The 11,755-nt window shown below is 39.2% G+C and overlaps 1 protein-coding gene across 2 annotated transcripts in view; it reads left to right on the plus strand.

Moving 5' to 3' along the window:
• Egfr (epidermal growth factor receptor) overlaps nt 1–11,755 on the plus strand; it is a 201,025-nt gene that overhangs the window by 156,933 nt on the left and 32,337 nt on the right. For both annotated transcript variants that reach the window (XM_048786642.1, XM_048786643.1), the window contains exons 17-19: nt 7,263–7,404; nt 8,644–8,766; nt 9,402–9,500. In XM_048786642.1, coding sequence (XP_048642599.1) covers nt 7,263–7,404; nt 8,644–8,766; nt 9,402–9,500 — 364 coding nt within the window. The remainder of the gene's footprint in view (nt 1–7,262; nt 7,405–8,643; nt 8,767–9,401; nt 9,501–11,755) is intronic.

Raw genomic sequence — 11,755 nt, forward strand, 5'->3', positions numbered from 1 at the left:
ATATATATATATATATATATATATATATATATATGGATATAATATCTTTATTTAAATAGTTTTTTTTTTATTTTTATGTGGTGCTGAGGATCAAACCCAGTGCCTCACATGTGCCAGGCAAGTACTCTGCCTCTAAGCCACAACCCTAACCCAGGATAATGGCATTAATGTGTCCCTGGGAAGCAGATGGAGCCAAACAGGTCCCTTTACTAAGAAGTTGTCTCTGTGTGAATTTAAGGATACAGGGAAGAAAGGTTATTATGAGGAAGATGAATATTAAAGAAGATATAAGGGAGAATAACCAAGAAATCCACCATGTTAGATCCCCCAGTGAGGACCACCAGGAATCTGCCAGTTCTCACCTCCATTGTTCCAACTGGCCCTGTAGTTATTTAACCTTATCCCTTACCAGTCCTGATTGACTGATATTGAAGCAACATCCCAAGGAAGAGACAGAAGCCACCTTGTTTGACAGTAAAGAGATTTAGTTCTGGACAATTTTGTAGGACAACAGACACCAAAGAATCCAATTGATTTTGTAAAGTCAGTACTGAATTGGCAACCTGATGGATATCCTCAATAACCTGTTGTGACATTTTTTAAAGAAATGAATAGACATTCCTAATCCCACTGCTCCCGTGTCAATTTGGGCAGATATCTCCAGGCTTTGAATAAGGAAATAAACTGAAGGGCTCTCTTGTGTCTGGTGTGTACATTATCAGGATAGGCAACTTTTGGTTGTTAGCTAAAACATCAGTTTGAGGAGTAAGAAAAACTAAGGTGCAGAGGCCAGTCCAATTTTTGGTAGGCAGGGGTAAATATGAGCCTTGAAAAGGAAAAAAAATGCCTCAGAATTTGGGGGCAACAGGACTGTGGGGCTGACACAAGTGTCTATCTTAATTTCTGTTAAAAGAACTGTTTGCTGGGTGTAGTGGTGCATGCCTGTAATCCCAGTGGCTGGGAGGCTGAGGCAGGAGGATCATAAGTTCAAAGCCAGCATCAGCAAAAGTAAGGCACTAAGCAACTGAGTGAGACCCTGGCTGTAAATAAAATACAAAATAGGGCTGGGGATGTGGCTCAGTGATCCATTGAGTGCCCCTGAATTCAATCCCCAATACCCTCCCACCAAAAAAAAAAAAAAAAAAAAAATTGTCCTTTCTTTTAAATGCTGGTATGGCTGTACTTTGGTTATAACTGGTTTTGCTAGGTGTTCAAGATCAAGCTGGTCAATTCGACCTTGTTTCTGTCTATTGTTAAGAATCTGCTAAGTTATCTCAGGAGTTTATTCTTGTGTAACTTGAGAGCAGCCTTTTAGCTTTTTTAGTGGCTATCTGCCAGGATGGGTCAGAGTCTTACTGACCATGTGGCCTCCTTTGGAAGCATCAGGGATGTCTCTCTTCTCCAATGACCCTCCTCTTTTGCAGCATGTGCACTGGTCAGCTTTCTGTTCTCCAGGGTCTCATGGATCACCCTGATTGGGAGGTCATGTGACCCAGAGTTGCAAAGCCCTTAGAGAAGTTTCTTTGTTCCCTTGATTCAAGCTGACTCAGAGGGCAAGAGCCAAATATTGGCTATTTTTTCTTGATCTTTAATTTCCTTAATTTTAATCTCTAAGCTTTGGTCTTAAACATCCAGCAAGCCAGTTTCACCAGTCTTAAAGTAAGAGTACTGGGTTTAAAATTTAATGCCTATAACTTTACAGTCATTTACCTATTTTATTTAATTGGGGTCAGTATTAGTACTGGAAGTTATCCTTACATCGTGTCTGTCTATAGATGATGGCCTACTACTTCAAATTAACTCAGGTTATTATATCTAAAGTTGTACTTCTGTAAGGCACTAACAGTAACAGTTAAAGTTTACAAGGAAATTACAAAATGAAATTTACAAGAATAAAAACGTATTTAATTTGTATCATATCTATGAACCAAGAAACATAATTTTACAATCCCAAACCTTTACTTTAAACTTTAGTTTGAAGAATACCAGCTTGGTAAAATGCTCTTTTAAACCTTATACTTTAAAGACTTGAATACTTGGAAGATATGAATACGACAATACCACAATTATACTGATGTTTTTATATTAACCAAGTTTAGCTTTTAAAGAAAAATTCAGAATCTGTAATGTAATATGATACTCTAAAATAACATCTGTTATTTAACCAGAGTTGTACAAACTCTAATTCCTTTATGACCAGTTGCTTTAAAGAATAAAATTTAACAAACACAAGCGATTACCTTGATAAGAGCAAATTAATGTTCTAAGAAATCTTTGTTACTTTAGCCCATGGAGGACTAAATTTTGGTTTATACCAGTATATTAATATTTTACCTTAGAGAAAAAACTTGAATAGCTTTAACTAATTATGTTAATTATATTTAACCAACTTAGTTAAACACACACTATTGAAATTTACCCTTCACAAACCCTTTTGCAACTTTCTTAGACATTTTACAACTTTTTACTTTACCACACAAAGACTTTTCACTAGAAACATTTCTTTTTTCTTGCACTTTTCATACTAAAATAGATTTCTCTATCTAGAACATCTTGGTTTTTTTCCTCACTGTTGATCCTTTTCTTAATTCACACTCTAAAGCAACCCATATAAACTTCTGAATTTAGACAAATTATTTCACTTTATTAAGGTGAAATACTTTGTTTTTATGGTACTTTCATTGAAGCCCATTTGAAACCTCTTATATTTTGCATGTAAATTACACCTGATAGAATCTTAATTCTTAGTAACCTTGTCTTCAGTGAAGACACAAAGCAATCTTAAACCTTTTTTCACTTACCAATTTATGAAAACACTAATTCAAGAAGTCAAGAGTACTTGATTTTATATTTAGCAGTTAACATTTTAACTTTGTAAAGTAATCAGATGTTTCTGATAAGCACATTTATGATTAATACCATTTATGTCAAATCTAAGTAAATACCAAGATACCAAGTGTAGCTAACAGTACTAGCCATTTCTTCCTTGTTGAAGAAAAATTCTAGAAACAATGGATATTACATTCTAGACATTTTGTAGAAACCAACAATCTATTAATTGTCTGACCACCTAGAAAAACATTTGAGCTAGTAATTTTAAAGACATATTTACTCTTATTTATTTCCCGGATTTAAATTGAACTTTTTTACATCATGTGAACTAAAAGGTATTTGGATCCATTTTTTATTTAAATTTGTTTATGAATGTTCATTTATATGCCAATTTTGATACCATGTACATGATATATGGATACAAATCCATGTGAAGACACAACAACACAATACACAAGTATGTACACATACACAAAACAAACAAGAAACAAAAACCTTGTAGCTTTTTGTACGTTGATCTCCACTGTAATGCTACAGATGTTCCTTAAAGCCTCTATTAGATTTATTCCCAGCATCACCATGTCTATGTCCTACTAAGGATCTTGTAAAAGGACATTTTCCCAGTGTAGATGAGAGCTAACCCTTGAAGATTGGCCTCTGAACAACAACAGAGTGTAAGAACTGCCATAGTTGGATAAAATAATAATGATCAGAAAAACATTAATTTAGGCACACAGAATCATATGTGAATTCATCATAAAACGATGAGCTCAAAAATATAGTACTAAAAAAAGAAAAACCAAGTGTCCTAGGGGAAAAAAAAAAAAAACAGCACGGCTGTAATTAGTAAAGGAGCATGCAGAACATCTTTATCAGATCAGGGTTTACTTTTGACTTAGTAGAGTGAATTCAGACATTGAAAGAATAAGGTAGAGCTCTTAAAAAATTAGGTAAAGATTCTCAAGGTAAAGAAGACTTGATCATTTCTTTCTTTCTTTCTTTCTTTCTTTTTTTAAGAGGCATATTTTTTCACCCTCTGATCTCAAATACTGTAAGATCAGCAGGCCTCTGCAATTTGCATTTCAATGCAAGCCTTGGTGAGATAGAGATCTGGCAGGAGCCAAGGGAATCTGCTGGTTGAGCTACTCCTCATGCCTAAGGCATTTTAACCATTTTTCCTTTTTAAAATCAGTCTCTTAAGGTGTGGTCCTATAATTTATGTTTCCTCCTGAGATCAGTTTTATTCCCCAGGTGATAATCAGGCAAGGTTTTGGGGGTGTCTTTTAGTTGGATTTGAATAGAGGGATGGTGTTAAGCAATTTTGGGTGGACAGGTATCCCAGACTGTGGGTTCAATCCCAGCAAGTAAGGAATTATCAGGAGGCTTAAAACCTGGCGCTGAGACCAGGTCCAGGCTGGAATGTATTAAAAAAAAAAAAAAAAAAGTCATAGAAAAGGGAACATAAATTTGAACAATCCCTTCAGCCCCTGCCACCCCCCAGAAAGGGACATGTGTTTCATTGGAAGAGTTTTTAGATTGTGTAAGAGGAGGTGATAGCAAGGGGGGGGGGNNNNTAAGAGGAGGTGATAGCAGGGGGGGGGGGGCGTTTGGGTGTGGGTTTTGAGGAGGGCGGGTGGGATGAGAGAGCAGAGGGACCCTGACGTCTTTAAGGAGAGTGTTCACCTGCCATTTTGGGAGCTATGAATGAGGAAGAGAGTTGTGGGTTAGTGAGGATTAGTTTTAGAGTAGAGCAGGGTTGGTATAATGAAGGCTAGAATGAAGGTAAAAGAAATCTTGGAAATTTCATTGGAGGAAATTATCCAAATCTTGGAGAATTTTTTGATCAAAGTTCCCGAACTCGGGCCATTGATGTAGGTTGTCTAATTTGAATTGTGGCCAGATTTGGGTATTCAGCTAATAAGGCATTTGCTTTTGAGGTCAGATTGGAAGTGGAGGATTTTGAGGTTTTTAAAAGACAATCTAAGGGGAAGTCCTGTGGGACAGACTGGTTAGCCCCCATTAGGAGAGGTTTGACCTAGGTGGGGATTGAGATCAAAGCATCCTTTGATGTCTCCTGTCATTGGAGAGCAGTTCTACCAGAGAATGAGAGGGTGTCCCTTTTTACAATATCAATGGTGGAGGACCCCTGGGGTCCAGATGAGCCAAAAGGCCGGGGGAGGGTTCCTCTGCAAAAGACTGGAGGGGCTCTTACCTCTCTGAAGAATGAGAAGGCCAGTGTTGCATGCAGGAACAAAATGGCAGAAAGTGGCCTCTGATCCAAAGGTCTTAAATACAGGGAAGAGGTATAGGTACAGTGAGGGATTGGAGAGGGGAGGGTTAGAAGGAGGAGTCTGGGAATTCAGCCATAGCCAAATGAGCCATGGCTGGGGGCTTCCCCAACCTCAGAGAACCACAGGAATGCCAATGGTCACTTCCCAGGTCTCATCGTCCATTTAATATGACTGTTGGGCGAAAAGGCGAAGGGGGCAGCAGGGAAAGGGAGGTTTGTTGGAATAAGGAGGGGTAAAAAGAACCCCTGAAACTCCCATTTCTAGGTTTCAGCACCATAACAAAAGCAAAAATAACTGAAACAGGAACAGTCCTCCACAAATCAGTGATGCTTTTATTAAGCAGCAGAGGGGCACCTTTTCCGGAAAGAAAATGGTGACCGTCTACAAGGGCCCAAGTTTTGTAGGGTTCAGCAGAGCCAGGTCATGGGATGAGTTGGTTTGGCAGGCTCATGTAGGGTGGGACAGGAGGGCAAATAGGGAAGTTCCCTGGGGCCTGTTGTACTGGGGTCATCAGTTTAGCCAGGTGGGAGTCAGGTGTAAGTTCCTTTTGTGTTCTCCCCATTTTCTCTTCCTGCCTTCCCTCTTGCTGAGGCCTGAGCTTCTGAATGACAAAAGCTCCAATTTACCAAAGACATGTCCCTACATACTAGTGGCAGGAAGGTGGGTAGGGGAACAGCTGTAGATAGGGGAGTGCCTGGAGTTTATTCTCCATGTCCTTCAGTGAGATTTTCTATCACCACGCCACCTGGAAACTAATCAATTCCATTTTTTTGTAATTTTACATCTGTGTGGGTGTGTGTTTCTGGGAATTGAATCCAGGTGCACTCTACCACTGAGCTAAGCCCACAACCCTTTTTACTTCTTATTTGGAGATAGGATCTTGCTGAGTTGCCCAGTCTGACCTCAAACTGTGATCCTCCTGCTTCAGCCTCCAGAGTACCTTGAATTATAGGCATGTGCCACTGCACCCAGCAATATATACTCTTTTTAGTTTTTTTCTCTTCTCAATCACTCACTCTTACTACTGTGGTCCCCCATGGAACTCATACTGTGGAACAAATTATTCCTTGTGTCTTCTAGTGTTACCTTTAATACAGTAAAAACTCATTAATTCAAACTTTATTAATTTGGGATTTGGAATGTAATGCAGGAGATGACTTTTGCCCTTTCTAAAAAGAAAAATGCTGTGAACTATCATTTTTATAAATTCATTTGACCCACTTACAAGAAATGTGCAAGGACTTTGGCATCTTTTTAATGGACAAATGATAGTGCTAATTAATCTTTGCTATTCATTAACATCTCTACCCAAAAATAAGAATCAATTTGCTAGGAACTCTATTAGAATAGACATCTTAGAATAATAATTTTCATGCCAGCAATACACACACACAAAAAAAATAATAATCATTTGATAAAGACTCCAGATAGAGCTATTTATATTATTAATTCATATATGGTCCTTCCTCCAGTGAGCCGAAAAAGCAAACTTCTGATTTTTTTTCCTCTTTCTGAAATTAGGCATGACCTTGGTAAGACACAGGAGTTAATGCACTGGGGTGTGAGGTTGTATAAAAACACTCACTGTAACAATGATGCTTTTTTGTCTAAATCCTATCATTTTACAACCCTCATCAGGCATATTCATAGAGCAGTTCACATAGCTGTGGGACCCATCTTGAAAACCAAGGACCCCTTTAGGGATCTTATTGTTCCTGGAAGGTTCTTTCATCAAACCTGGCCGGGAGACAATATCTTCACTTGAATTGGCATGTTCTTGGAAAGAACAAAATACAGATTCATATAAAAATCATTATTAAAGTCTGATTCATTTTTTAAATTGTGTATTTTCTTAATCAGTAGATTAAAAAAATTGTCACCATGTGGAGAGATGAGACCTCAGTTTACAAAGTGAAAAATGGGGGGCTAGGCTGGGAAGAGAGAAGCTGAAAATGTTGGAAATATTGTCCTAGGAATCAGTCAGGTGTCTTTTCTCCCTTTAGAAGCTACATAGTATCCCACTTTCTGAGAAAATATAAAATGACGTTAATGTGTCAAAAAGTGCAGGAAATGTGAAAAATGCCAATAATTGATATTTCAGCAAACCTCAACCTTTTTTGTCTTTCCACTTCATTCCAGACCCAAGATCCCATCCATTGCCACTGGGATTGTGGGTGGCCTCTTCTTGCTGGTGATAGTGGCCCTTGGGATTGGCCTTTTCATGAGAAGGCGCCACATTGTCAGGAAGCGCACGCTGCGTCGACTGCTGCAGGAGAGAGAGGTGAGTGCAGGAGCCTGGCTCCCTTGGGACCAGAAGCACCATTAGGAACCAACACTGCTCTAGAGAGAAAAGAGAATCTTTGTTTGAGAACTTGTAACTTGCAATTTTGTATTTTGGTTGTTGTTTCAGTCAGTTTTCCATCACTATAACAAATACCTGAGATAATCAACTTAAAAAGAAAAACGGTTTATTTTGACTCACATTTGTGGAGCTTTCAGTCCATGATCAGTTGGCCCCATTGTTTTGGGCTTATGTTAGCACATCATGGTAGAAGCAAGTGGCAGAATAAAATCACTCACCTCGTGTCAGGAAGTGAAAAGGAGAGAAGGAAGAGACCAGGGTCCCACTGTCTCCTTCTTCTAATACATACCCCCAGTGACACATAGATCTCCCATTAAACTTCATCTTCTAAAAGTCTCACCACCTCCCAACAGTGCCATGGGCCAGAGAACAAGCCTTCAACACCTGGACCTTTGGAAACACTTCTCCAAACAACAGCAAATATATAATTATATTATTATGAATTATTTGTTATAATGGAAGAATGAGAAAAAAAATTCTTAGGTATCCAGTTCTACTCAGTTACATTTTGTTACCTCTAGACAATGAAATGTAAATATTTCTGGGTTAAGTCCTATGAAATGCTTACAAAGCTGAGTAGAGGCCCAAGATGCAGCACCTCTGCATATATATAGGAGGAGGCTTGGCAAAAGATGACTACTTGTAAACAAGCCACCGTGGTCAGATAAGATGCCACTCTGGAAAAGGCCACCATCCACACCAGTGGCTGCTACTTTAAGCTCTGTTTGAGATTGGTGTGATCCTTCACACAGCCTGAAGCTGGCATCTGTGTCCAGCACTGTAGTAAAAGCCAGTTCCCCTCATAAGCATAATGGTATTTTGTGTTGGGGACCCACAAATGACAAAAATGACCACCATATACAAATTTTCCTCACCAGTTTTTCAGTCTAGCTAGTTGGTGTGAAAACAGAAATAGGAATTGCATTTGCTGAATGTGGATATATCAGAGAAGCTCTGTTCCTATGGTGTTTTATCAAGTTCTTTAAAGAAAGTGTCCATTTGTCCTTTTGAACAAGCAGGGTGAGTGCTCTGTACTAAAAGGTGACCACGTGTTTTTGGATTCTGGCTGCTCCTGCTCTGGACCCATCTAGCACCCACATTGCTGTTGGTGTGGTGCCTTGAACTAGCATCTTAGATCTGTTCCCTTCTCTTTCACAGCTTGTGGAGCCTCTGACGCCCAGTGGAGAAGCCCCCAACCAAGCTCTCCTGAGGATCTTAAAGGAAACAGAATTCAAAAAGATAAAAGTGCTGGGCTCAGGAGCATTCGGCACTGTGTATAAGGTAATAACAACCATGGGGAGAAGTAAAACCCCGGGGCTCACCATGACCCAGTCAGTGACAAGTCCTCAGTGTGTCACTGATTTTCATCATCTCTTCTCTTTGATTGGCTGAGGGCTTGGGAAACTCCAATGTTTTTCCAAGCCATTGAGAGGAAATCTTTTATAGCCACAATGCAAATAAGTGGTCTTTGGGGGCCAAAAGCATTGTTAAAGATGGTATTGACCTTTCGAGGGGAGTGTGGCACAGGCAGGAGGCCGTAGCAGGTGAATACAGAAGGGGAGCTGCCTGTCATTGCATTAAACATCAAAATAAAGCCCAGGTCAGAACAGGATCTTCCTAATACGCTTCATTCCTTTTCCTGTTTGCTTAAAATCTGGTTTTAGTTAGGCCTAGATTCAAAGCATCTTAGAATTCTGGACTAAGTTATCCACACTGACTTCACAACTGGCCCAAGCAGGTTTTGTACTCTGATTCATGCATCTGATAGCTAAAGAGATGCTTAGAGGTCACAGTTGGCCTTGCAGTGCAGAGCTGTGGCTCCACTTAGGATTGTCACTAATAAAATCCATCTAGCACACAAGACAACATATTACACAGTGTGATAATCACCAATTAATGTCTTCTCTTGATCTCAGGGACTCTGGATTCCAGAAGGTGAGAAAGTTAAAATTCCGGTAGCAATCAAAGAATTAAGAGAAGCCACATCTCCAAAAGCCAACAAGGAAATTCTTGACGTAAGTATCTGCTTTGTTCTCTAGTTGTCCACAGGATGGACATCAGAAGCTGCCTTTTCTGGTGTCAGCATCAGGTTGCTTTATTCTAAGTGTTTACTTTCGTATCTTTTTCCTCCTAGCCATAGTGCATTTATTTCCCTCCTCTTATGGAAAAGATTCTTCCATTATGTTATCCAGAGATGGCTTGGAATCTCAGGAGCCTGTTGATACTAGTTTCTTTACATACATTATCATAGTAAATACTCATGATGAGCCTATGACATAGGTATTATGTTCAATATTTTTTGGATAAAAAAAAATGGTGCTATAAAGAAACTCACCCAGCTTCTAATGGCTGGGATAGGCGTAAAACCCTTCATGATTTTTTAAAATATATTCTTTAGTTGTAGATGGACACAATATCCTTATTTTGTTTATTTTTATGTGGTGCTGAGGATTGAACCCAATGCCTCACACATGCTAGGCAAGCATTCTGCCCCTGAGCTACAGTCTCAACCCCAAACCTTCATGATTTCTGACTCTGAAACTCATGTTCAGTTTGCTTTTCTGAAGTATCTTATCTTTAAAATGGCTTTTATTGATGGTGCCTAAGATTCACAATATAATTCCTTCTTCATGAACTGTTGACCACATTCTGTACTTTCTCACAAGGAAGAGGCTAGCTGAAAGGGGTCAGCCTGAAGTAGGACACAGCCCTCTTCAGTATTGGCCTGGCTTATTATGAGTTATTGGAAGCTCCTGCTCTTGTTCTGAGACACACACAGAGCACGTGAAATAGGAGATATGGAGGGCCTACCCAGTAGGTTGGAAAACAGAGTCAAAGAAAAGGAAAAATGTCTGCCTCTTGCCGCAGAAATTTAGACAATTTAGCGATCTTACAGCCAAAGACAAAAGCCATATAGTATTATCTTCAACTTACAGATCTATAATAAGTGAGGCAAATAAGCCTTTTAAAATTGTGCTTAGATGTGATGCATTTTCCAGTGGCAAAACCCTCTGCCCTTTAATTTTCTCTGGGCAGCTTTCTCTCCTTTTTTTCTAGTGGGGAAACGCCACATTGGTACACTCCTAAATGAAAGATGATATATTAATACAATGTAATAGAAAATCTTACATGTGGATGACAAACTTATCAAGCAAAATTATCTTTCATTTTAATGGTTTACAAATCAGTGTCGAGTCCTGTTAATGTGATGTCAAGTTTTGTTAACCACAAAAAAAGAATAAGCAGACAAGGATTTGTGAAGTCTTTTCACTTAAAACCTCTAACCCTTAACCTCTACTGTTAAAAAGAGTACCTTTTGCCAAATTTGCTTCCTTTATTAATTTTCTGTTCATTCAAGACATTCTAATAAACAACCCAGAACATACATTTCAACAATATTTATAAGGTAGAATAAGGAAAGCTCAAAAGTATTCTAAACAATAGCTATGCTTTGGGAAGGAAGTAGTTTTCACTGAAAATTCTCTCCCTTCTTCCAGGACCTTTTAATGAAGGAAATCTGTGTTTCTGTGGGTGGAGATGGGGTAGATGAGGGATAAAGGAAAGGTTTAAAAATTTGGTGCACCTGATATCTGAAGGTCCTATTTTGCCTCATGCTCATCCTTTCACCTGGTCTCCCCACCCCATTATTTTTATTTCCTTCCCCCACTTTGTTTTTTCATTCTCGTCATCTTTGGTCTTCTCTTCAAATATCAGATGTTATGACTATGGCACTGGATGATAAACTTGAGGCTTTCTCATTTGCTTGTCCTAAGGCTCAATCTCCTGGGTGCTCCCACATTTTCCTGGCAGTGTGGAGTCATGTGCTGGTGCTGGAAAGCACCCTCTGGAAATCAGGAACATTGAAGGAGGTGATTTCTGCTAAAAGAAACAAAGCCAGAGATGCTAAGGCCAATTTCAACAGTGTACTAAATAGCACATTAATTCTGTGACAGGATAGCCCATGGGCCAAGTATTTTTTATTTTTAAATACTGGCTGTACTCATACATGGTTCCAAAGACCCAGTAATCTGTGGTCCACCATGGGCCACAGCCACTGTTTTACATGGCTGTCAGTGGCTTAATTAACTGTGAAAGTTTTTAAATATGGGGGGACCCCTATTCTTCACTCATAAGATTAGACATAGACCTCTTCTTAGGAGTTTAGAATCTAGTGGAATTCTTTTCCTTATTCATAACGTAAAACAGTTCAAAAATGAAGGAGAGCCAGGTGTAGTGGTACACACCTGTAACCCAGCAATGGGGGGGGGGG

The sequence above is a fragment of the Marmota marmota genome, unplaced genomic scaffold (genome assembly GCF_001458135.2).
Source record: "Marmota marmota marmota unplaced genomic scaffold, marMar, whole genome shotgun sequence".
Classification (NCBI taxonomy): domain Eukaryota; kingdom Metazoa; phylum Chordata; class Mammalia; order Rodentia; family Sciuridae; genus Marmota; species Marmota marmota.